The 27347-nt window shown below is 42.5% G+C and overlaps 1 protein-coding gene across 2 annotated transcripts; it reads right to left on the bottom strand.

Annotated features, from left to right (window-relative positions):
- Positions 1–469: 469 nt before the first annotated feature.
- rasgrf1 (Ras protein specific guanine nucleotide releasing factor 1) lies at positions 470–26911 on the bottom strand. 2 transcript variants are annotated; one of them, XM_030426123.1, is made up of 28 exons: positions 26814–26911; positions 25768–26707; positions 21258–21364; positions 20833–20980; positions 18459–18551; positions 18117–18370; positions 17302–17381; positions 16968–17161; positions 15411–15520; positions 14263–14381; positions 13622–13782; positions 12279–12342; positions 11804–11946; positions 11592–11674; positions 11251–11499; positions 8678–9048; positions 8476–8595; positions 7387–7557; positions 7077–7183; positions 6447–6559; positions 6273–6333; positions 5749–5852; positions 5575–5659; positions 5289–5486; positions 5135–5214; positions 4906–5023; positions 4732–4800; positions 470–3789 (listed from the first exon to the last, which is right to left on the bottom strand). In XM_030426123.1, exons 2-28 carry the CDS (start codon positions 26041–26043, stop codon positions 3697–3699), a joined length of 3771 nt encoding a protein of 1256 aa, XP_030281983.1. In that variant the 5' UTR covers positions 26044–26707; positions 26814–26911; the 3' UTR covers positions 470–3696. The 2 variants fall into 2 exon arrangements, with proteins under 2 accessions (XP_030281983.1, XP_030281984.1); XM_030426124.1 differs by lacking the exons at positions 25768–26707; positions 26814–26911 and adding an exon at positions 21522–21659.
- Positions 26912–27347: the final 436 nt, after the last annotated feature.

Here is a 27347-nt window from a genome sequence, read left to right as displayed (position 1 = left end):
AAGAGGCAGGGTAATGTTGGCCTAGTGTAATTCTTATTTTTCACCCAAGGGCAGTAATCTATCCATGCTTAAATGATAACATTTTTATCATAAATGTACAGAAATAGATGTGAAAAAACTACAAACACTGACTCTATCTGTCCTGTGATTAATTTTCTTCACATATCGTGAAACAATGATCGATGTCCTGAGACTAACTTACATTTCAACCCAAAATGTGTTACCAGCCATGTACTTTAACATGTTTATACCTGTGGGTTCTATATAATATAGCTCTTTTTTTTCTCAGATAAAGCCAGGATTTTACACGCTTGTCCACTGAAGGGTTTATCATCACTGCTCGCTAGGACAGAGAGATGCTGGTGATGCTTTCATTATTATTCATTATTATTTCATTATTATTATGATTTCGTACGGAGCGAGCGTGATGTCAGCTGATGGATGATCTACAAAAACGCTTGAGACAAAATGCCCCTGATATAAAATGGATTTATTAGCAAGAGGTAACCGGGAAACACATGTTTGTTTATTTGTTGTTATTATCATCATCATCATCATCATCATCATCATCGTCATCATCATAATATCTTTGCTTTTGGCGTCTTTTCGTTTGTTTTCTTACAAAACTGGCAATATTTTTCTTCAGGTGTGGAAACATGAGGGTTGAAAGATAATTTTCATACCACTGGGTATTGCTAACAGCAAAATGTTTATTTGTTTATATACCTTATAAGAGTATGTGCATGTATAAGTGTATACAGTATAAGTATATAGTATTATTCTGTCTGTGAGGGTGTTGCATGCCTGCCATATGAGCTTCAAAAGTGTACTGTACATACATAGTAAAAATACATACAAATATTCACAGAATAAGCACTACGTTACTATATTCCTGCTAACAGAAATGGTTATAGACAGGATTACAGTATAAATGCAAAACACTTTGAAGTTGTCTCCTACCTCTAAGTCATGGTTTCAGGACCACACCGTTGTAACGTTTTGTGTTTAAGCTTGAGATACAACTTTTCTTTTATTTCATTTTTTTGTTTTTGTTTTAAAGGATTACACTGTTCCACATTGAGAAATATGCAGGGTTGCATGTACAAAATGTACAGCACATCTCAGTGAGGTGAGTTAAACAACAAAGTACAAAATACTTTCCCATGTTCATATAAAGAGCAGGTCACTCTCTCTTATACTACTACAAAAATAGTGTTTGAATGCTGCAGGCAGAGGTCATTCACATATGTTTTATCATAGTTTTTAAACAGCAATGCATATAACAGAGTGGTATACAGTCACGTTCCACAATCACTGGAACAGCAAAAAAGGACAGATTGTCTTTTAATTACAGAAGAGCAACGACCTTTCACTCTACAGAAGTATCGCCAAACCTGAAGGTATACAATACTTTCCATCGTATGTGAACTTTTTTTTATGAGCTTGGCTAAAAAAAAACAATTAAAAAAAAAACATGAAATTTGACAGGGAGAACCTGGTGTCCTGTACTGGTGTATTTTGAGCGTTGCAGTACATGACTAATCTCTCACCTTAATTCACAGCAATCTGAAGGATTCGCTGTGTGTTGCTGGGCAGTTTAGAACTGATCAGATTAATTAAAGTGAGGTGTCTGAGGTGGTGTCTGAGTTTGGGCTCTTTAAAGGTGTCATTTGTAGAATATGGCAGGAATTTGAAGGCAGCTCTAACAAAATAGGCTATCACCTGCTGCTCGCTGACCTTGGTAGTAGTTAGCTACTGTTACGGCTCAGTTAGCCGTGGAAGCAGCGGTCCTAGAGTTTGTCTGGAGCGGGACCTCGGATCACAGGAGGATTCGTCTACCTGACATGAGAGTGAACACAGCCTCCGAGACCGACGAGGATCTCAACTTACTCTGTGAATTTAGGTTTTATTTAATCTAAATCAGAGCTAATAACCAAGACTGTGTATGTCATTTTTATTAAGTTTATGTCGAGTTTCACTGAGGTGTGTTTTACGATGAGATAACAAGGCAGTTACGCTCGTCTTGGTAATAGTGAGAAAACTTGAATTCAGAAGGTTTCTATGTAGTAAGTAAAATATAAGTAAGAGTATTTCATTTCTTGTTTATTTTCTGACTTATATTTTGTTCAGTTATTACCAAATGAAACTACGGGGGCAATCAGACTATCGCCCCATTTTTGATGTTATGTCAACACTGTTGTTTCTTCAAACTCTGTTGATAATGTAAGTTCATGTTTATAATGCTTTTTCAACTAAAATTCTGGCCTCATCTCAGAAATTGCTCCTTTAAAGCAAATTTAAATACACTTTGATTTTTTTAGGTTTATGTATGCTTCATTTATGTATCGTAGAGCGGAGGCTCTCGACCCCTGTCAACTGTTAAAGGCCTTCCTAATATTTGCTACCAAGCAGGTTAGAAACTGTACAGTTCGTAGCCATGCAAGTGGTGTGGATATAAAGATGGGATTGCAGGTCTGTCAGTTGGTCTCCCTTTTGATTCAAACTGAAATATTTCAATAACTATTAGATGGACTGCGCTAAAGTTTGGCACAAATTCGTGGCCCCAGAGGATGAGGCCGACTGACTTTAATGACTGCCTGACTTTCCTCTAGTGCCACCGTGAGGTTCACTTTAGTGGTTTCTGATAAAATGTCTCAATAACTATTGGATGGATTGCGATGAAATTTGGTACAGACGTTCAGGTCCCTCTCAGGATGAAATATAGTTACTTCGGTCATCCTCAGTCATTTGATCTGGAGCCACCATCAGATCATAATTTAAACTGGTGTAACACTGTTCTTTATAATCAAATACCTGCAAAATGAACTACATTCCTGTCAGCCTCAGCTGGACTTTGTTTTTAGCAGTAATTAGCAAATGTAAGCATGCTTATACACCAAAAAAAGATGGTGAACATGGTAAACACACGCATGTTAGCTTTGTCATTTTGAGCATTTTAACATGCTGATGTTAGTATTCGGCTCAAATCACTGCTGTAGCATGGCTGTAGAGTAAGTCTTGTCACATAAATAAGTTTGGTGGCTTTGTTTTTTATGTATCGTTTTCATCCTCTATTTGTCTGATTGGGTTGATCCACAATGACAGAAGCAATAAAAAAAAAATGGTCCGCAGTGCAAAATACGGTTAAGATGAAGAACCTTGTTTTGGTTTGGGAAGCATTGAGACAGTGATGCTTCAGATATCTCTCTGTCTTCTCCACTGATCATTGTTCCCTGTCTTTGAGGAACAGTTATATTCTCTTTGCTCTTTTACCTGATTTGATGCAGTAAAATTTTTTACAATGCTACATTGGTTGCAGAGAAACTCAGTTATCGATAAAACTCAAGCAAAGAGAACAACAGCCGGCAGCACGAGTGCTCAGAAAGTGCAAAGTCGACACAGTATGATGATGCAAAATAATGTCATTGGTCACTAAGAAGGCACAGCTGTGAACAACCAAAGTGACCTCTGTTATTATGCATGAAATACCTCAAAGAAATTAAAAAAAGAAATCCTTAAAGCAGGTGGCGTCATGGCAACAAACCAAAAAAACAAAAAATACACTGAAAGGTTTTGTGTCAATAAACATCTACTGTACAGAGGAGCAAATATCTTAAACATGTACAACTATACAAAAGATGATTAACTGAGGTGTAATATTAACAGAGAAAATAACGTGGAGGACCGACTTCCCCATCAGTTGGGCACTTTGGGCTCAATTCTGAGTGAGGCTTCATACATGCTTTCTTCATCCAGAACAAAGCTCCTGTCCAGTAGATACTGGGATACCTGCAACATTACATAAAGAAAGGCAAGTTTAAAGAACGTTCTTTCAACTGAAATCAAATCTGGACATTTTTTTTTAACACCAGACAACAGCTTTGTTAGTCTTTATTGTATTTTGTCGACATCAGTGGTTGCCAACCTTTTTGGTTTGTGACCCTTTTAGATGAAGCTTGTGACCAATCATCAGTAGCACATGTTTATACTGCGCAGGTCTTAAAGGTTGCAAGAATGTTAACATGCCAAAATCAGGTTTCTTTTTCTTTTTTTTTTTTTAAAGCAGGCCTATAGTGCTTTTAAAAATGTTTTCCTTTCCTTCAGTACTTTATATACGTTTTTTGTGCAAGTCAAAAAACGTAATAGTTAAAAAGGTCTACACCGACAAAAGCTCCTCTAACACTACTCCTGAAATGCCTCGCCAGGAGTCCTGCCTTTAAATCTGTGACTTTGTGACATCACACTATGTCCAATGGCAGACATTTGCATAAGTTTTCCCTGGCAGCTAGTTTGGCACATAAGAATTGATTTAGCAACCACCTGGCCAATCAGAGCAGACTGGGTATTCGGGTGGGGGGGAACCCTTAAGAGACAGGCGCTAAAACAGAGCGTTTCAGACAAATGGCTCAGAATGTGTTTTTTGAGCATTAAAGCATGTAAACATATTCTTGTAGTAACCCGAAATAAAATTATGAACCTAAAAAATGAGCATAATAAGTCTCCTTTAAAAGAATGCTTGCCTTTTTCATGTACATTTCGGTGTAATTGAACTTCTTCAGGCCTCTGAAAAGTAAATTAAATCAAGCTAAAATTTGAAGCTTTTCCTGAAGAACATACTATATTTTTACTCTGATCTGCTCTGCAGCTTTTCTTTTCAGCGTATCTTCTCTTAAGGTGTCACACGCCAAAAAGGTTCCTGTCAACTGGTCTATAGTGTCGATCCTTATTTACCTTTGGTTGTAGGTCAATCTTGTATGCTGTTTGCTGAAACTGCCTGATTTCTCTGATGATGTGAGATATCTGAAAAACAGAAGAAAAATCAGGATATTAAATGTTGGATGTTCTGACTCTAAACACACTCTTGCACTTGGTCTCTTTCAGGCGACAGGCCACCGAACATCTCACCATTCTCATCTTGGAGAAGTTGACCAAGTTGTCTTCGGTGTAGTTTGGTGTTCCCTCCTCGATGAAAGCCAGGTCGGTGAGGTACATCCCCAGATAGGGCACACAGGGAGGATCACAGCTGGTGGGGGAAAAAAAAACACACACACACACACACACACACATTATTGACTTGTCCTGCATGTCTGTGCTATTGATCCGGAGCAAAACTATGTCCTTGAAGTGAACTCACTTCTTCAAAGCCTCTCTCAGGTTTTTGAACCTGCCTTCTGATGAGACCAGCTTCTGCAGCTTGTCAATCAAAGCTTTTGTCTGGGGGGAAAAAAAAAAAGGTTATCAAGAGCACAATTAGAAGAGGAAAGAAGAAAACATCAGGAGATACGCACCTGCTTGGAAACCTTGAGCCAGGTCTTCTTGAGGCGGAAGACGGAGCTGCGGTTGAGGGAGGAGGTGATCTCCAGCACGGCGTTGTAGTTGTGGAGACAGCGACAGATGTCGGCCACAGCCACCCATTTCTCTATGACGGATACTCGAGTGACCACGTCGTCACAGCGCAGGATCTCCGTGGCGATAAGGTTGCTTATCTGGACAGGGGAAAGAGAGAAATGATTGGTTTTCTCCTTTTTTAAAATCAAGACGCTTAGTGAAAAAGTTTAGCTGACTGGAACGTACATCATTGAAGTGCTTCGTCGTTCTCATGATGTACGGTGTCTTCTCATTTTTGTCGTTCTTCATCCAGCCTTGTCCAAAGAATTCCCTGTAGATGGATTGACAGAAAGAAGATGTGAAAACCGACTCGGTTTGTTCCTGTACAGCTGGGGTCGGCTGAGATGTGACGGCACTCACTCGTATGGGATGACCTTAAACACCACGTGGTCCAGCAGAGTGAGCTGCTCTGCGATCTCCAGTGCAGAGTGGCTCTCGAATGGTTCGCACTTCCCTCCGTCCATCTAGGAGAGACAAAGCAGCCAAAAATTGATTTGAACTGTAGCCTTTGAAAGGTGGCAGGCAAAAAAGTCTGTCGAAGAGTTAATGTCAAGTGATCTGAAGGCAGAGCAAAGGTTTACTGATTATGATGTTTCACATGCTTTGGATAGAGAAATTTAGAAACAAGACCTCAGATATCAACACTGTAAACATACTTCACAGTTTATGTGGATTAGATCCGAAACGATATGTCAGTTAATGAGATTTAATTAAAGCAATTTTAACAATTGCTCTTTGATTTTAAGAAGCCAATACCAGAGATTCTCTGGCATTGGCTTCTTATATGTTAATATTTTATGGTTTTCTGAATCTCTTTGGAGTTTGGACTGTTCAATCTTGCTTCCTGCAGCTTTATAACTGCTCCACACTAAACATTAACTCACCAGTTGTGTCACGTCTTCGAGGGTGATCTGATTGTCACCGTGATCTTCCTGAGTTAGAGTCCTGACAGATGGTACAAAAGAGAAGTTCAAGCCCTGAGATGTGTGCAGCATCATAAATCCTTCCAAATGTCGGGTTCATTTAATAAGTTGGTGTTATTGTCGTTGTTGTTGTACCTGATGATGTTGGCGGCTGCTTTCCTCTCCTGGGTCAACAGCTCCGGGTCATGCATCACTTCCTCCAGGAAGGCAATAACTTTTGTCTTCAGCTCATTGTTTGTCTCAAAATCCTGGAGAGCGACAGACAGACAGACACATGTGGCTTGAAATCTAAACTTGCAGAGTTACATATTGTTATCTTAAAGTCATATCTAAAATGACTCCCTTAAAAAAAATCATATGTACAGTTCATACCGATATGATAGAATATCACAGATGGTTCAGCAGCTGTTTTTTGGGATTGGCCAGAGGCATTAAGGAACACGCATGAAAATCACTACTTCCACGACAGAAACCTCCAATTTATTTCATTTCACAGAGCGATGAAATTATCGAAATCCAACCCTCAAGTTTTCTGTTAACTCAAAAATTCCTTGGGTTTTCTGCGGTCACACACACAGAACTCTAAACACACTGCAGAATTAATTGCCAAATTCATGTTTCACAGCTCACCTGCCGAATCAATGTGAACAGAAGCAGTGAGTCAGGATATTAAAATATATATATATATATATACACAACCAGTATTAATATAACAGTGTTGTGAACTGCGCCTATAAATATGTCTGTGTGTTGGGATGTTGTTACCGGAGAGTGTTTGGACACCCAGTGCCTCAGGACGTTCAGAACTCTGTTGGTCGCTGCTCGTCTGATCACAAACTCTTTGTCTCCATTTCTTTGATCTGTTGGGAAGCCTGCAGAAGATGTATTCGGTGAGGTTTTGCACTGAGCTCTCATCACAATGACACAAACGGCTTTAGCAACAAAGAAAAACTAAATTTGAAGAATCCATAAAATCTCAAATTCGAGCAAATTGAACCTGACATGGGGCGGTGTTGCAACACTTAAAAGCTGACTAGACCTTAGTGCTTATATAAGAATGGATCGGTGTGCATACCGGTGCTGGCGAGGGACATCCGTCGATATTTTTCCTTGGTAGGTGTGCCCTCATTCGCTCCGGCTGTTGCAATAGCGAAGGCAGAGGCAGCAGACAGGGCACTGCGGTTGTTATCCATCTCCCTACACGAGGACATCACCATGCCGTTGTTGTAGGAAAACAGGGAAAACTCTGCAGGGAGGCATAGAGACAAAGAAAATAAGCCTCTGAAAACTGGAAAGAGATTGATTTTGGCACCATTTTCAATAACTGGGTGGTCATGTTGTGGAAAGACATAAGGAACATGTTTTTACATGAAATATGACTCAAAACTGTCAGTAACCTCATTTGTGTCGACTGTGCTACTGTATAGACTGCAGAGTAGCCTGAGTGTCATTGCACAAGCCTCCACTGGGGGGCACTACAAGCCAACATGACTCTTTCCCTCCAGACTTGCCTTCACAAGAGGCTTTGATATTCAAGATGGTTGCAGCTAAATATAGCCACCAAATATCAGCATAACAGAGGAATCAACAGATTCTCTGCAGTCTGCTATGTTTAAATCCCGGGAACATCGACACATCACAGGCAGCCGAGGATCCTACACATTGCGAGACACTCGCTGCCTCACAATTTCTGTCAATTCCTGACTTCCCATGATAGATTCTTTTAAAAAACCCATCGTGTGATTTTTGTCATAAGATGCAGAAGGGCGCAGATAATCTTGGCTCCAGTGAAACAGCCTCATCGCTGTGGGCGGAAAGGGAAAACACGCTCTTGATGTAGTTGCTATGACACAAGTTTCCCTAACACCTACTGAAGCCAAGCATTGGCTTTCCCCACATGATCATCAACTGGTTTAATTTTAATATAGATTACGCTTCAGCAGTGCGAGCTAATGCGAAATGAGAGCTTTAATTTCCGTGTAATATTATTAAACCACAACCTTTGAGTATGAGTAAGACTGTTTGCAGCTTTGTTTGTATTAGTCTGCTCGTGTGGTCAAACGAGCTCAGCGATGAACAGGCTGAGGCGTTGGATACAGGTGGCATGATGCAAGCTTGGTATATGACACCATCGAGTCGTGCACATATCTAGGACACGATGTACCTGATGAGTTTTTGCATTTGAGGTTTTTCGGGGTGGTTGGTGACTTAGTGGGAGAGGCTTCTGCATCCCCGTCATCACTCTGGTTCGGATCGTTGTCACTTTCTTCTCGCACGGAGAGATCTGCATCGACAGAGTCATTAAAAACACCATCACAGCAGATCAAAACTGGAATGATTCGCTGAGGACTGGCTCGATGACCTACCTTGTTTGGACGCCGGAGTGTCCTCCGCCTTGTCCTTCTTGTCCTCTCCCTCGTCAGGGATTTTGCTTGCGATAGGACTGGACACGTACAGTTTGTTGATGTCCAAGGTGGTCTTGCTGAAGGGTGACATGGATGAGTACATGCTTGCATAGCCGTTTGAGGAGCAGCTAAGGGCAGCTAGGTCAAGAGCTTTGCCCCCAGTGATGATGGGGATGTTGAGGGAGAGCTTGCGCCGGCGGTTTGGGGATGAATTCTTGGCGATGGCGAGAGGAGGGGGCGAGGAGAACTTTCTGCTGGCCCTGGGGGAGCTGGGAGGCTCTCCATACAGAAGTTTACTGTTCTGACTGCTGGCAAAGAATAACTCCAGGGACCTGCATCAAGGGAGGATATGAGCATATGAATTTAGGACATATAAGAGTGTGTTTTTCGTTGGTATATTTGTAACTATACCTAGAGCTTAGCTAAATACACAACACCTCCTAAATAATTTATGCAACCCAGCAAGCAGAAGTCTCTCTGCAGCCGCGTCTCGTCGTTTTTTAAAGCAGGATACAAGCTGCAGTGTTGCAGAAAAACCTCTCCCACTCCCTGCCACCCTCCTGGCGACCTCACGGGTTCCCATAAATAGCACAGCAAGTGATAGTGCGCATGGCCACTGCTGACACACGCAGCCAAGTGTAGGTGTCTCACAGTGACATGACAAGCGCCACGGGAGAGCATGCTGCAGGGCGTGGGCATGGGGAGATCCCCGTGATCCGAGCCCCACAGTGGGGCCCCCGCGCTCTCAGCCTGCGGAGAGGCGAGCGAGCCCCACCGCAAACGCTCCGTCAATATTTCACACTATGGATCTTTTGCAGACAAGGAGGGAGAGAGGGAGGGAGAGAGGGAGGGAGAGGAGGGTGGGGTCCTGCAGCACCGAGGATGGTTGCCATAGAGCGACAGGGCCCAGTTGAGACACTCCCAGGCAGGCAGGCAGGAGAGACTGGACCCAATTACTACCTTCGACACACACACACACACACGTACACATGCACACATGCACACATGCACAGTGATGCTGAAGCATCTTAGAGCCTGTCTTCCTCGACTGCTGCTGCTCACATTAACCAACAAAACAATCCACCCAACACACAAAGCTGCGACGATCACCGGACTTAACTGCTCCAGTGTCACACACAGAATCTAAACACTAACTCCGTCACATGTAACCAACACCGACGTGAACACCAACTAGACTCACATTTCACCCTCCTCCCATCCATCCTCAATGTAATTCACATTCAAATGTAAATGAACTTCACTAGCAGCGCTGTCAGAGCTAATGTAAAGAATAAGAATTCATGATTTTTAAAGGGTACTTAAACGACTTACTTCTATACAGTTTGGGGATTTGCAAGGAATAGACATATCGATCACCGAGCTGGTTGGTAAAGCTTGATTTTCAAATCCTTCTAATAAGCATTAGTTTATAGGATATGAGTCTTTGTACTAATAACTACAATGAATACAAGTGCCAATAAGCCAATAAACGCAAAAGCCCAAAAATGCATCACTAATAAAAAAAAAGGATTTATTCAACTTAATAAGGCGGTCTTGCAAGAACATAGTTAACTGTTAATAAGTTCATAATGAAGAAATTATTCAGGTTAGATAATTAAAGGTAAGCAGTTGTAACTTAAACTCAATGAGTGTGTATTTAATGCTATTACAAACAATTAAAAGTGACTCAAGGCTTTTATGTATGTCGTTAATCAGTCTGTAAAAGATTAGCTAATCTAATAATCTATTAAATGTCAATGTCAAACAATAAACATGTTTATGATGCTTATTAACACTTATATAGTCTTATTAAAACAAAATTATGTTAATAACTATCTGATAAAGACTTTTAAAAGCGCCTTATTACCTATTGACTAACACATATTAGGAGGAACTGTAATGTAAAGCCTCTTCCAGTTGTTTGTGGTGTGTCGTGGGATTTTGTTACAACCACAGATTATTGTTGCCATGTACAACTCATCAACACAATGAATGAGTTTTTATTTACTATATCAGTCTGCTGTAGACATTCATTTCCCAATCCAGAGGCAAATTCTATCCCCTTGAACAAAATCCATTAAAAACCTTTTTAGAAAAAAACAAAAACAAACGTGTACAGAGTGATTAGATAACCCGTCATAGAGGCTTTATACACAGACGAATGCATACAGGTGTGCCTTGAGATTTTATCTTGCCCTTTGGTGTAACTTGGGCACAGATGGTTTGAAAACCACTGCCACAGAGCACACACTGCCTTTATGGCTGAACTGAGATTCCTCGAGTGAAACTACTCACAATTTCATAAATTTATATGGCTGCAGTTAAACCTAAAAGTTCAAGCCCCTCTGGCGCCTGCCCATGCCTCGCGTTCACGAGAGGACAACAAAGCTTTACATCATTATAGATCAATCTCATCTTTATGCAGCACAGTAAGGGGTGGAAGGATGCCAAACATCGCAAAGAAGATTTGTTTTTCAATCGCAAACGCTGTCGACAACCTTGCAAACGTTCAGACTTGTCCAAATGTGACTCACCGAGCCGGGATGGCGCTGATGGGCTTCTTGTAGATGGTGATGAGTTTGTCTAGCACAACATCGGCAGTGGTGAACACGCGGTAGGAGTGCAGGAAGGTGTTGAGGAAGTCGATGGAGAGGAACCGGAGGTCGGTCAGTCTCTCCAGCAGGCGCTCGACGCTGGCGTAGCGGATCTGCAGCACCTTGCAGGAGTTCATCATCTTACTGAAGCGGATGTCGACGTCATCGCAGTACAGACTGGAATCTGACCTGCTCAGGAAAACAAAAAGACAACCGACCTTAGAGAGAGAAGCATGCGCAGAGTTGCATGCGCGAATGTCCACAGTAAAAATGAGGCTTACTTGATCATCTGTGGCACTGTGACTTTGGAGTTGTCTTCAAACGCGTTCATCATTAGCCCATTGCAGCGGATGTTGTCTATGCACTGTAGGACAGATGCAGCAGAGGGGGGAACAGAGAGGACATGTTAGCGAGTTCTGAAACTTGCAGGCTTTCTGCCGACATCCTCGGCTTCTCGTCTGACTGCCGGAGACTGTGATTCATGTTGACATGCCTGGCTGATGTCACTGGTCCATGCAGACTTCTCCTGCCTGGAGGAGGCCACCAGGATGACTGTGAATGACTGGCTGTCCTTCGGCTCCACGACAATCTTGAAGTCCAGGTGCTCCATGTCCTGGCCGCTCTTGTCTGATTTGGCTTTGAGGCAAAAACGTAAAGACATAACTCGATGTTACTTTAAACTGATGTACATAAACAGTAGAGACAGGAAAATACAAACATGTTAGGAGTTTTTTTATACACAAAAGGAAAGGAGCAAAGGAAAACATATTTTTTGTCTCAAAATAAGGAAATCAGTCAACATTTCAAATTTTTTATTTAATTATTTAGAGAGTAAACCACTTTCTCGTGGCAATACCTGCCTTTATAACTGTTCCAAATATTAATAGATTCTGGGACACTGCAGTAATAAAACATGGCACATAGGATGCATATTTTTATAAGCTTACTACATGAAAAAAACCACTCACACTCATCATCTGTCCCCTCAGGGTCCTCCATAAGAGTGCAGTCTATCAGCGACACTACTCCATTCTGCGAAACAACATGCAATATACATTTAGTTCCTTCACACGAGCCTCGTTTGACTCACCGCGCTGTAACATTGCATAACCCACCATGCTTTTACACTACAACGGTCAGGGGTTCATCAGTCGACTGGTGTTATGAATTTTAGAAGTAAAATCGTGAAAAACAGCTCAGCAGCATCTCGCCGATTACATATACAAAATTCTGTTGGAGAAGAATGGTAATATGAGCATTTCCCACTTGTTTTATTTAAAGTATTTCAACATTTATTATTATTATCTAAATTTCTTGGCGAAACACACCGCTGAGCAAGCCCTCAAGATGTATTCTATAAATGCTCATATGCTGCTGAACTTTGGCATCAGCTGTCTAAGTGCTGCAGGAAAACGCTGAAGTATAAACTGCCGACTGTTTTTATCTTCTTGTGTTTTTCAGCTTTTTTTCTTTAACCTAACTTCGCCTGCCTCTGCAAAATGAGGGGGGACCGCAGATTACATGGAGGCGTCGTTTACTGCGACGCCTGTGCATGTGAAGACCTGCACTAACAGGGTTGCATACAGGGTTTGATTTCATAAGAAGCTTGAGGATTATGACTTCTCTAACAGCTGTATCATATAAAAGCAATGCATCAAATGTGAAAAGGGGCACTTTTAGTGATGAGCCCACAGAGAATGTATCACCCGAATCCGCGGCTGTAAGCTTTATAGCGACTTTGCGCTCATTGTTCAGCTGTCCACCTCACAACTTTACCGTTTTGGCTCGCTCTAACTGCTCTCGTGGTGTTGTTTCGTTTTCAGCACCAAACGGCAGACACTTTTTAGCAGTTAGATGGAGCATATGGCAGCTAAAGAAACAGATTTTTCCCTCAGGAGTCGACCGAACATGAAGCTGAGGGAGTAAAGAAATACTGAAGCGGCCTTAAAGATGACCGATGGGTTAAAATCTTTAAAGCATCGCACATGAAGTAGCTATAGATTTGCTGTAATGATAATTAAGGCATCAAGCAGCTGCTTTCAAACATATACACTAAGCCTGTGTGTGTGTGTGTGTGTGTGTGTGTGTGTGTAAGCAGGCGTGTTTGAGTGCATGTAGCGCCAGTGGTCATTGCCACTGATAAAAGCCGTGACATCACTAACCGCGTAGCTTTCATCTCCTGTCAGTTAATCCGTTCAATTTAGCTCCGAGATTCAGTCTTTTTTTTTTTTTTTTTTTAATGCGGAGCCGTAAGATTGCAGCGTTTGAAATAAGAAGCAGAACCACTGCTGGCTCAGCAGCGCGGGCCCACCTTGGTGAGATGAAGCTTTCCCCCAGAACCTCTGGTGCAGATGATTAAATGCTTGGAGAAGAGAAAGCACTGCCTCTCCCCCTCCTTCTTCAGAGAGAGAGAGCCCAGTCGCCCACGGGTGATCTTGCCCTTCTCGCTCATCGGCACCTGGATGAGAGACCCTGGATGTTGGAATAAAAGAGCAGAGGGAGAAAGGTACATAATTTAAGTGGAAAAAGCGGCGAGGGTGGTGGGAAAAGGGAGCATAAGGAGGGGACATTGTAGAAACTGAATAAAGGACGCACTAAAGATTAGATAATCTAGCATTTCTGTCTTCTCTTTCCTCATCCGTCAGGGCCTGTTGGGGATGTGTGACATTTAAAGACCCAGATTCATCATCAGTTTGCCTCTGAACAGTCTAATTACACTTGGAAATTAAAGAGTCTCCTCACGAGGAGTACATGTTGATCCCCAGAGAGAGAACGAGAGAGAGAGAGATGGGTCTTTTTTAAAAACTGAAGCTGAAGATTCAGGATCAGGCTGTCAGACAGGTAAGGAGGGACAAGAAAACCCCCCCCCTGCTGCAGCAATGCTTTTTCTGTGGAATAGGATGTTTTTTCTTTGCTACAATCTGAAGTACAACACTTGAAGGCAGGAGTTACCTTGTCTCACAAATGTCTGGCTGGTGTCGAGGAGAATCTCGCAGCCCTCCACGATCATGCGCTCGATTGCCAGGTTCTTCCGGATGTTTTCGGTCTCGCTCACCTCGTCGTGCATGATTCTAGGGGAAAAAGGACATTTTGTCATTCTTCTTTGAACTTTATAGGGCTGCACAGGATCAAATATATTGAATCTTACGGTAGATGTTCATTATTTGATGATTGCCCCTCCTACTTTTTTACAGTTATCTCTGCCGAGGAGGTTATATTTTCCCCTGTGCCTGTTTGTTGGTTTGTCAGCCGGATTATACAAAAACTGCTGAACTGATGTCCTAAAAACTTGGATGGATGGGTATTGGGCCAGAATACACCGCTTTAACTTTCCAGATCCAAATTAAAGGATGGCTCCAAGGTGTTTTTCTCACTTTTCTCTAACATTGTGAGTCTTTTGTTCTGCTACTGTTCTTATAGGAAACATGGAAACCATTTTCATCATACCGGACATTTGTTATTTGCTTATTCCAGCAATTAACATCAACATTTTTTGAAGAAGATAATTGTTATTATGTTATATTGTTATCTTGATATAAGCCCATACACTGTCTTAGATTTAGGATATTGTTATATTGTGATGAGGCATTATAGTGGTTATGTTTTTAAAAATATCACTGCGTTCAGTTTTTCTTTGTTTTTATTTCTGGAGTACCAATAATCATCCTTCCAATGTTCTCGAAATATCAAAATTGTGTTTTTTGGTAAAAGAAAAATGTTGGGATATCAGCTTTTGCCACCCAGTCCTAGCATTTATGAAGTGGCTTTGAGGAGATTTTAATATATCAAGATATATATTGTGATTGCGTGACAGCCTAAAAATATCACAATATTATTTAAAGGTCATATCATCCATCTACGGAAGCCCTGAGAGGCAAAAAAATCCAGTGATCTAATCCAGTGTCATTTTCTCCAAAAAAAAAAAAATTCTATGCTTGTTTCAGAGAATTAGAAAAAAGGAATTTAGAAAAGATTAACCTGGCACAACTTAAATTTTTTCGTCTGTTCATAAATCAAAAGGATGTCTTGCTGATCTCTCAGGGCTTCTGTACCCAATCCTTTGCTGGTGTCTTGACTTTAACTGAGTCACACAAAAGTACCTGGAGAGCTCCTCCAGCTTAGATTTGGCGTAGTCCAGACTGTTTCTCTCTATGTGTTCGTGAGGTGTGTGGGCCAGAAGTTCGTGGAGCGTGAGAATGTAGCGAGGAATCTACAGAGGAAGAGAGTCACGCTCAAACATAACAGCTCACATGCAGTCACAGACGTAACAACAACAGCAACACAAAGACGCACCCGCAGGAATATACATGGGCACGTTCGCTAATGAGAAGTAGATCAGCGGAGAGCACAATCTACACTCATCAGCGAAATTTATTATCAACACAGCACAGCCTGCAGTAGGCCCCAGCAGAGTGGACTGTCGGGAAACTGCGTGCCTCGCCAGAAAGGAGCCGTTATTAAAGCCTCAGCTCAAGAAAAAAAAAAAAAAAAAAAAAAAAAAAAACCAACAGCTTTTTATAGACATGAAAAACACTACAGGGATATTCTGAGCAAGAGCAGACAAATGCCTGCTGTTTCTGTTTTTGATCAGCGCTGCTACAATATGGGACATGGGAAGCCAATGAGTGCTCAAGGAGGAGGCGGGTCTTTGAAGCCAAGTCCTGACTGAGCCATGATGGCCAGAATAGAGGCCAGGATGCATTCATGAAAGTATTGTCGAGTGGAAATTAGTCCATTTGGTAACAAGGTTTTTATTTAATCATATGTGTCGTTTGCCAGTTTTGCACACACGCATCTTACACATTGTGACACCTCCAATAAGTAGAGGTGTAGATGTAACTACAGCAAAAAAAAATCTATATAGATAAAATCCACACCGGCAATGTAACGCTGGCTAGTAAGCTAGTTAGCTACCGAGCCGTTATTGGTCTTGGTCTTGGTATTTGGAGGGCTGTGTAGCCTTAACACTTCCAATGAAATAAGAATCAGGATACCTAAGTGCTAGGGGCGAGGAGTGTATCGGGACTGGGCCAAAGATATACAGGTGGACTGAAGACTGCAAGTTTCAGAACGATCCAAAAATGGCTTTACAAGTGTTTAATGAAGAATTAAAATGCAAAATAACTCCACAGGGCACCTTTAAAGTCAAAAGTGAGCACGCGATAAAACACCTTTGGATTTCAGAAAACTAACTAGGGGTAGCACACATCACAGGTACATGCAAACAATATTCAAGAATATTCAAAGAGTTCGATTTGTAGATGAGAAATACCATTATGGGACTAATAGCACACTCCAGTTGTAACTCATGTGTTTATTCTGGATTTTGATGACGGGCCTCTCTCTGTTAACATCTGGATTCCAGGCAGCGCCTTTAACAGACGTCAAGGTTTGAATATCAAGAAAACAAAGCACGCCAACTGCTTTACAGACAGCTACAACTGGGTTTCACTGGCATAGCTATTGCCAACTAGCATTAAGTTATATGAATTATATGGCCCAAGGGTAACATTTATATGTGGAGAGAGGAACTTGGCGCAGAACGGCCGTGAGAGCTCAGAATTAACAACAAAATCTGGCTCCAGGCTGCAGCTCTGCAGCAAATAAATGGCTCTGCCTTTATTCCTTGTGTATATCAGTGAGACAAATGAGCTAACCTGGAACATAGGGTAGGTGAGGAAGGTCTCCAGAGTCCTCTCCTCACAGTCGGGCTTGGCCTCGTACTGCTTCAGCAGCTTGTCAAAGTCACGGTTCTGCTTGCAGTGAGCCAGGATCTGCAGGCTGTACTGGTGGTTCCTCACAAACTCCTGGTAGATGTTCAGCATGGGCAGCAGGATATCGAACAGGTCGGCTGGGGAGAGATCAATATCGAGATACTGTAGCAATGACACAAGCAGTACTGAGGACTGTGGAGTAATTCATCGTGAGATTCACAACGGTCAAAAAAAATCTTGAAAAGGAACCAAAGGAGAAAGAGGAGTCGTTTCTTACCAAGTACTAACGTTGGCCAGCTCGCTATTCTAGCTTTTAGCCCCTGGTAGAATATCTGATGTAGAAACATGATGGTTTCACTGCAAAAAAGGAAAAAAATATTATTACAAATGGAAGTAAGTTAGTAATAAATCAAAGCCCTGTGTATAAAGAGCGTCCATACACAGGGTTTCAGCATAAACTTGCATTTTTTTCTGAAGGGACACAAAACTCAGGCTGAAACCTTGAGACCTCACATCTGAGAGTGCTGATATGTCTGGATGATACAATAGATGGCATACAGCTTGCTGACGCCATGTGTCCTTTCAGTTTACATCGTGAGAAATAATATTATTCATTGTTAATCTTTCTTCATAGAAATTCCGTTTTTATTGCTGTAGAAATACAGAAGACGTCTTGAAGACTGTAGACACAAGCGTTAAGATCTGCGGCCAAACCAAAGGCTGCGTCGTCTCAGGAGCATAAGTGTATTCAGCACGTCATTGTTTGCCAGATATTGAGGTTTAGTGTTTTTAATTGTCAGCTATTGTTCTTGTGGAAAGGTCAGGAGGGTGACAGAGATCTTTAGGATTTGATTAATTTTCTACATACCACTGTCATCCACTACAAACTGCTATGCATTGCCGGTGTGGCATGCTGGCACACAGCACTTTTACTCTTTGGCATACCTGAACGTTTTCTTACGTACTGGCACAAGCTGCTGCTACCCTTTTATGCCCTCTCCATATCTACTACTACTATACTATTCTGGTCATATCTTACAGATTGCTCCTTTAATGTTCAATCCTTGAGGATGATTATAAAAAGGATCCAACCTGTTGAGGAATATGCTGCTGACATCATCGTGGGTGATGGGCGGTTTCTTGGAGCTGGCCGCCATGCGGAGCGGCCTCAGGAAGTTGTTCACCAGGATGTGAAGCTGCTGGACGTACTCGGCCTCCGAGTCCAACATGCTGAACACCACCTGGTTCCTCTTCCTCATGCTCTCTGCGTGTGGTGAGCGGATATAATCCTGGATGATTGTCTTCCACTTCCTCCTGCAGATCCAGCCTCGCAGGAAGCTCTGGACCTGGGAATCCAAAGGCTCGGGTCAGGTTCTAGTAACGTTAAACTACTCTAAATATGCTAATATACAAGTTTGAAATTGTAAGCTTTACTTTTTTGATTTTCTTGATCTCTGAGTCGTCATCGGACGGGGCGGCCGCGGGGCTGGCGCTGATCTTCTCGTTGTCTTTGAGCAGCCCAGCGATCTGCCGGGGGGAAGCAGCCAGAGGAAAGACCGATCATTCCCACTCACACACTTCTCTTCTTCTCACTTACTGCACCGGCATGTAAACAAAGTGACTGGAGTCAACAGGACGGGACCTGCCAGCACTGTCCACACTGAGACATTAGCCTGACTAAATCTGTCTTCACTTGGCTGGTGTCTCTGCGTCAATATTTACTTACTTTGGTCATTTAAAAGCAATATGCACCAAACTGTCCTGCAAGTCGACATTAACAGACCGCTAAAAAAAAAAAAACAGACGAAGCTGCCTTGAACTGTTTGAAGTGAAGCAGGGGCGGTTCTGGGGGGCGGGGGGTCAAAAGGGGCCATTGACCCCCTGTGGCCCCCCCGACAGGGAGTCTGCATCAATAATACAATGACAGATTTCTTGCAATGATTTTGCACTGAAGGGAATGGTGGAAATAAAGTGTCTCAGCAGTTTACTACCCAATCAAAACTGTTGAAATTGTAAACACTGTTTTAAGTCCCATTTATCCCTTGTCTGAATGAAGCATTTGTCTTCTTTTCCCGGGTTGTATGTGCCCCCTAATAAAAAAGCCAGCCCTAACCTGGCCCCCCTATTAAAACTGGTCTAGAACCGCCACTGAAGCGAAGTGTCTCCATTTACTTTGCAGACGGCGAGAGAGTTAATTGTCGTTGCGTTTCATAGACGAGATGCAATATAAAGCTGTGTTCATGCATATTCAGCACGTAATTTGATTTCGAGCATCACATTTGCACATTAAAGTAAAATGACTATTTGATCTGAAGAATACAGCCGGGAACGCGGCCCTGTCGGAGGCATTGTTTCTGAGAGAGGAGATGCAGAGTGGTCGGCCGGAGCGCGTCTCTCTCTCCCTCTCTCTTCCATCTCCGTCCTCTCACACTACTCCGCGCACATATGAGACAGACATAACAATAGTCGACATAATCCATCTTTCTCCCACTGGTTCAGCTGCTATTTGTTGCGCTGGCAGGACGAGGCGACGATCGGACGCGGGCAAATTCTGGAAAGGAATGAGAGAGAGAGCGACGCGAGAAGAAGAAGAGGAAGCGGTGTTGTGTTATTGTGCCAGTTCAGGAAGTCTATTTACAGCAGGTCTGACTGATATTGTGTGTGGCCGCCACACATTTGTCTATAGATGGAAAATCCTGTAATCCGCAGCTATTGTGATTCATACAGAGAGGACAAAATCCTGGATATTTTAACAGCACTCGCTTTGGTGCTGAGGACCCAGATACAGTCTGCCATCAGGACACCCAGTGCAGCCAAAGTAGCCCGAACAGACACCTGAGTACTTCTGCGCTATCTCTTTATTTAACAAAAGTATGTAGATTTGGACAAGGTGTCACCAAATCAGAATTTAACAACATAGTAGCCAGCTAGTTACTGCACAGTTTTCTTCTTCTTCTTCTCCTTCTAGTGAGCAATCAGCCGCTAAGACCCATCAGCACTTGCCACGATGACAAAGCGAGAATGGAAAGGAACAGAAATCATTTAAGACGATGGGTTACTTACTCGTTATTATCACGTGTATTGTCAAGATTACATTTTTAAATATCAAACTTTCAAATATCGCCAATATCGTCAATATCGTTATATCGCGACACCCCTCATTTGGACCTACAGTATGTCCTGGAAGTTTTCTCTGGTATAATACCGCCTCAATTTGTCCATCTGCTGGCTTCAGTGTCGGATCATGAGGTAAAAATTACACAAGAGGAACATCACTTAAAACTGATCGTGTCCTGCAGAACAAATCTGAAGATGACTGCAGAAAAGTCATTAATCATGAACCTCGAGGAATGTCTGAATATTTAAGTTGAGACTCTCTTTCTGTTTGTTATGAGCCTATTTGTTTAGATGTGTCGGGTACAAGAGTCAGCTTCTTTGATATTGAGGAAAATGTCAGAACAAAATAATTATCAGCCAAGATCTGAAGTCATAAGGAGCACATTTGTCTTTTTTTAGCATTTCTAAACATATTTATGGACATTTCTCCTCAAAGGTCATTGTAGATCTTACCATCGCTGTAAAGAGTGAATTCAGCTGTTTGTAGCGAGCCGAGTTTAGACCAGACTGAGGATGAACGTTTGCTACAAACTGTGTCATTTGGCGAGAGACAGGAGGGGCAAATATTACTTCAAAATCCAGATGCTGCTCGTATCTGCTCAGAGCGCATTATCTGCTCATATCCGAATAATGTACTTATATTTGTTTACATCCCTTCCCCTCAGTGTAAAGACATCACGGTGAATATTACCTCCGACTTAAGCCTTTCAATCTCTATTTCCCCATCTTCTATCTGTTGTCGAAGTTGCTTAGCAACTGTTTTCTCCGTCTCCACAATCTGAAGCAGATGAAGATACTTCTGCATGAGAGTCTCATGCTCGTTGGCCAAGTTTCTGTAACTGTAACACACACACACACACACACACACACACACACACACACACATTTTTGTTTTGTAGCTTGCATAATGAATTTAACATCAGTGTGTGTAGTTACATCTCACATCAAAGCAGTCAGGTTTTTCTTGTGAACAAAGCATTTTTCATGTCGTTCCTCATGTTTTGACCCCACTTATGAAACGGCGTCCCTCCAGGCCGAGCAGTCTCACTCCTCTACTGACTAGTTCAAACTTCTAACTGCCACGTCTGCACATTTCCCTGACATGTGTGCCTTTACCTGGCATGGGATATCGCAGCCACCCATTCATCGCAGTCCTTCACGTCCTCCGTGCGTAACTCGAGCGCCTTTTGGTTTTCGTGGGTGAAGCTGACGGTGAAATAGTACTGAAACAAACAGGGGGAGGAGGAGGAGGAGGAGGAGGGGTTCCAGTTAGAAAATAACAGGACTATCATTAAACTGACATGTTATATGTTCCGCACAGAACACGGAGCATTCGTTATTGCGCGGCTCCTCGATAAATCTATTATATAGTGGCTTAACTGGAGCTTCTCCGCTGATTTTGTCTGTGTGTTTGTTCCACTGCCTCGCTGCTGCAGACATCAAGCGGGTGATTTAAAACCACACAGGGCCTGGGGAAGCCACATCTTCCTCGCCCACCAGTGCAACTGATGGAGCACAGTGAGGGAAGCACTGTTTCCTAGCAACTGTAGCTCAGCTGAAAATATTATTATTATTATTATTATTATTATTATTATTATTAATACGTCATTTACTGGGGGATCATAGATTAATCGTAGGTCACTGTTGAAATTGTAAAACATCTGTTTGGCGGGAACAGATCGCCAGAATAAAATGTTGACAGTTAACATTTCTGCAAACCACTGGCATGTTCACATTTGTGCCATATTTACATTTTTCTACAATACCATGTTATGACCTGACCTTCCTATCTGTGTGTGGAGGTGATGTTGGTGGAGTTACAGGTGAGTAACGCAGTTCAAGTCTGTGTTTCAACATTTGTAAGCGTCACACCACTGAGTTATTACAAGGAGACCATGGGACAATTTTTGCGCCGACAAAAGCTGTGTGTTTTTGACGAGACCTTAGGATGTCCCGTACTGTGCTAGGCGCAGCCGTATCGGGTATTTCAAGCCAAAACATGATGTTTTCCTCACCTTATAAGTGTTTTATGCCTAAACCTTACCTGAACATCAGCACAGCATTGTCACAACAACAACAAAAAGTATAATCTGTAAGTACTTGTGAATAGAATACAGTCTTTACTTGTTGTATTACTATTCTTACTTAGTAAAAGATCTGAATACTTCTGCTATCAGTATTTAAATGACATGAAAAGTTCGTTTTTTTTTGTTTTTTTTCAGCTGCTCCATTCTAAGTTCAAAAATGTTGTTTTTTTTTGGTCTTTTTACTTGCTTGGCTAAAAACGTAACTGAGGTGTGTTAACAAATGCAAACAATTTAGACAAGTTATAACCATTTATATGTAACATTTGTAAAGGTTTATAAACATCAATTTGCAACTTTATAACGGCCATTCAGATGTTATTAGGTTAACTACACAGTATTTATTAATCATTTACAAAGTGTATAAACATCAGTCGCAACTTATTTGTTAACAGTAAAATAACTCTTAACTAACTTTTAATTCACTATAAATGTTAATGATGGTTGTTATAAAGAGTTACCGATGTTGCAAAACAGAAAAAAAATTAAACCACTCAAATTTCTGAGTACAAAAACGCAATATTATAATCTTTGTAAGGAAAGTGGCCACTGAGTGTGACGTGGATAAAGTTAAAAAGGGCAAATCTCACCTTTCTATCAAATAAATATGTATGTCCAAAGTGGGTTCAAGTGTGTTTTAACCCACAAGAACGTGTCCAAAATATCCACAACACAGTGAAAATGACGTTTTCTTATCAAGGCATATTCTCTTTTAATTAGAAAACACAATACGTTTGCACTCTTGGGTTTATATAATGTGTATAATGGGAACATTTGCATATCTTTCTTTCTGAATACGTATCAAAGATTTCCGAAAAAAGTGAGCCACGATGAGGCGATACCACAACTCCCAGAAGTGAAATGTCACCTCTCTCTCTCCGTGCTGAGGCAGAGCGGACCCTAATCTTTGGCCTGCAGATGTTCAACAGGCGCCTATAAACCTGCGAGCTGATCATTATTCATGGCCGACTGCTCTTCCATCTTCACATTCATTAGGTATTCATCCTACCGTCAAAGAAAAATCTATTTCTGGCGGAGAGGCATGCGTGTTGTTGTAGTTTTCCCTCATGATCTCTGCGAGAGCGCCGGTCGGCGAGTGTCTGGTGTGAGGCGACGTTGAGCACGCCGTCTGCTTCCTGCTTTTATGTTTACGGCTGAGTCATGCACCTTTAAACATCATTACTGATCCTAACGGGGAGATGAGTTTGGTAGGACTCTGATCAGATCTGTCTTATAGATACATGAGTTTTATTTGCCATATGTGAATCACAGTCAAGTAGACATGTTTTTGATTAATCGTTCTTTCTACATTCTTCTTCGGCCTTGTACGCTTGCTTCTTGCTGATATACAGCTCTATTTTTCTGCAGCAATGCTGTAAAAGAGTCACATAATGAGATCTATACTATGATGTATGTCCAGGAGAACTACGTGTTGGTAATCTCTCTACTTTCATGTTAATGAGGAGCTTTAGTTTGGGTGGATAAAGACTCCAAAGAGTACAGGACAATCATATTTCATCATCCAGGTCTTTTGATTTTCCGAGTGCAGCCTGCACCAAATCAACCATCTCCGCGCTCCTGCAGGTTATTGTATGGCGCTGCTGTTTCCCCAGTATGAGCGAGCGCCGTGTTGTCTATAAATGGACCCTGACCCCTCCGAGGTACTGCAAGGAACAAATTTAGCCCAGATAGCGTTCGCATTAATAGGAGAGATGCGACTTCTTCTTCTTCTTATCCTCTCTCCCCTCTCTCGGTTGTTACACCCCGCCTCTTCCAACTGCATCATTCTTTAGGATGCAAATAAGGGTTGCCATAGAAACCCAGGGGGCTCAAACGCATTATCATTTTCACACTAACTGCATTTGAGGATAAATATAATGTGGGGATTGGATTACAGAGGGATCGCTTAAAACCATAAATCCAGGTGGAGGGGGGGGGGGGGGGGGGGGGGGTGGGGGGGGGGGGTGGCTGGAGATTCTTGTGCTTGTTTCTCCTTGTTGAGGATGTTTGTTTGTTTACATTGAGAGCAGCCTGTCACGTTAGCTATTCATTATTTGTGCTTTTCCGCTCTCCCCCGCAAACAGGATTCACGAAAAAAAAAAAAAAAAAAAATCAAAGAGAGTCAAATATCTCTAGCCTCGAGTCTAATCGTGAAATCAGACCAAGATGGCAGAGATCTGTAGACGTTTAAAAAAACAAAAAAACAAAAAACAAAAACGGAGCACAATGCAGAGGAAACAGCACTGCTGACAGAAACAAGAAGGTTTTTTTATTTGTTTGTTTTTTTTGGGTTGCCTTTCTAGCAACCGTGGGAGCACAACATTAGCCACTGTGTTGCATTCTGCTTCGTCAGCACAAAGGCAGCTGTTCACAGGAAGAGCCTGGCCTCAGTTTGGATTGCAGCCCTACCTACAGAGTCAGGCACCGAGCCTGGAGAGAGGAGAGGAGAGGAAGAAGAGAGGAGAGGAGGAGGAGGAGGAGAGGAGAGGAGAGGAGAGGAGAGGAGAGGAGGAGGAGGAGGAGGAGAGGAGAGGAAGAAGAAGAGGAAGAGGAAGAGGAGAGCCGGTGGCTGTTGAGGCTTCACGTTCCTCTGCCCTTTTTTTCTTTCGCCACGACACCAGACCTGTTAACCTTTCCAGTCCTCGCTGCCGTGTTTTGCTGCTATAAGATGCAATCAGTGGAGATCTTTTGACGCTGAAGTGAGCAAGATTGTAAGAAAACCTTCCACGAGAGTCTCTCTTTAATGATGCGACGAAACATCTTAAAGCGTTGGGCTGAATCATCTCACCCAGGTCATCTAGATCAGAGCTGACTGATCACTGGCACCCTGCTGTTTCTCCGGTGCTCCAGCTGCAGTGTCGTCATATCACCACAAGATGGAAACCTTGAAGCAACAACTGTCTCTCTCTCTCTCGCTCTCTCGCTGCTCTGCATGTTTTATTGGCAGGAGCGTTAGGTATATCACTCCCCGCCCTGAAACGTCCAAAAGATGATGACTGAAAGTCGAAAGCAAAAAATGTGTGCCTGACCAGGATGCAAAACGCATCCCCCCTGATAAGAGGAGAAGTCCATTTACATCTCATGCGCCACTGACAACTATCCCATCAATAAGGAGGGGGGGAACAAAAAAAAGGGGGGGGGTGAAGCTCGGGGTTTTTGCTGCAACCTAGAGCAGAAAACACTGCAGAGCCCCGCTGCCAGGGCTGCTGTAACATCATTAGGTGTTAATATTGTTACCTCATCATTAATGCCATGTATGGATTACATAACAAGAGCAATACGGCAGTGTGGAACCTCGTGCTGCTCTGCTGCGCTGGATTTTGAGGTCATCATGCGGGATGATGGGGGGGGGGGGGGGGGGGGGGGGGACATGCGTAAAGGAAAGATTTCAAACAAGGCGCAAAGAGAAAGAGACAGTTACATCCAACGATGCACCTCGTCAATATTTCAACATATTGTGTGAGAGAGCCTGCGTGTGTGTGTGTGTGTGTCTGTGTGTGTGTGTGTGTGTGCGCGCGCGCGCGCTCTCTCTCTCTCCATACCTGCTTTTCCAAACACTCCTTGGCTGACTGCGAGGGTTTGGGTGAAGGCGCCCTGTCGCATATGCATCCCTCCAACAGGTATAATCCCGAGGGTCGAGAGCTGGACTCGTTCTCGAAATAAAAGAGCATGTTCTGCAGCAGTGCGAACCACTTCGTGTGCCATTTCGTGTTGTCAGAGCTCTTTTTGCTCAAGCACCCTCGCCTCGTACCATCCTTTTTCGCCAAAAGCCCCAGGTAGGTGACATGACCATCATTAAGTCGTATTCCCTTCTGCATTTTGCTGGAGGAGACTTGAGACGCGACCAATAAAAGGCGGATCGGTCGTTACATCTTTTCTGCAAGTCGCTCCGGAGAAGAATCAAATCAAAAAGAAAATAAATAAATAAATAAATAAAAAAAGGCACACACACACACACACACACACACACACACACGCACACACACAAAAAAGATGTTGACTTTGTGAATGCGGACCGCTGGGCAGAGAGCAGGCTTGTCCACTCCGGTCCGACGCATTCACCGTGTTGGCACCTAAGTAAAAAGAGAGGAGCCAAACGAGCAGCACAAGTCCAGCATCCTTAAAAATCTTCTGTCATACTCCGAGCGCTGTGAGGGTCCACATTATCCGAGCTAGTACAAACCACAGGAAGAATAAAAAGGAGAAAAAAAAAGACGGAGGGTAGAAAAATGGGACCGGATAAAAAATAATAGTAATTAAAAAAAAATACCCCAGTCAAGATGAGAAGGGGAAGAGGTTCTGGGTTTGTCCCTTTTCTCACATGAAATCTCCAGAAAGCAGAAGGCTTGGTGCTGAGCTCGGCAGTGCTGGCTGAAGTCACATGACGCATGCTTGGGAAAGCAGATTTCAGGACCTTGGACAGGGACGTTTTCTACAAGATGCCGCATAAGTTGAGTTTCCCCTCCGAGCCCGCAGCGGATCCTGTTGAGGATGGAAGGAACAAAACATTTCAAATAAAGAGGGAGATGAGAGACGCTCAGTGGAGACAGCAGACATTCAGCAGGAGGCTGGATAAATGTGCGCTCACCTTATTTTCTTTGGTACGCTTCTGTCCTTTTCATCATCGTTTCATGGCAAACACCGTCCATGTGAAGCTGAGTTTTTTTTTTTTTTCAAGTGTTTAACTAAAAAGTGTCTCCACGACCTGGAGGAGAAGTCTTGTCTCTCTCTCTCTCTTTCTTTTTTTTGTGCATTTGGTACAACAATTTTTTTTCCTTTTTTTTATGGCCTGCAACTTTAAATCTCACAAAGCTCTTCCCAAACTTTCTACTGCATCTCCCGGTCACAGAGAGCATAGATGAATGGACACAAGACCAAAGACCCAGTGCAGAAAACAAAAGACAATAAAAAAAAACACCCAATATAAAAAAAAAGTTGACAGGAAACAATGTTTTTTTTACTTGTGTTGCCCATTTTCAGAACAAACCCCAACAACAAGTCGCAAACACTTTTTACATTCCTGCCAGCAGCTTAAGCCCCTTTAGTGTTATGAGTTAAAGGATAAGTTCACCCAAAAATGAAAATCCAGTCATTGGTTACTTCCCCTCGTGCCGACCAGAAT

This window comes from Sparus aurata, chromosome 8 (assembly GCF_900880675.1).
Source record: "Sparus aurata chromosome 8, fSpaAur1.1, whole genome shotgun sequence".
Lineage (NCBI taxonomy): Eukaryota > Metazoa > Chordata > Actinopteri > Spariformes > Sparidae > Sparus > Sparus aurata.
This window is presented reverse-complemented; position numbering and strand designations above follow the sequence as displayed.

Excerpts from the sequence above, each read along its gene's own strand:
- rasgrf1 (XM_030426123.1), bottom strand. The coding sequence starts at position 26,043 with ATGCAGAAGGGAATACGACTTAATGATGGTCATGTCACCTACCTGGGG. Across the intron at positions 12,343-13,621 it reads GAAAGCTTCATCTCACCAAG|AATGGAGTAGTGTCGCTGAT; the intron begins GTGGGCCCGCGC and ends GTTGTTTCGCAG. Across the intron at positions 11,947-12,278 it reads TGAGGGGACAGATGATGAGT|CCAAATCAGACAAGAGCGGC; the intron begins GTGAGTGGTTTT and ends TTTGCCTCAAAG.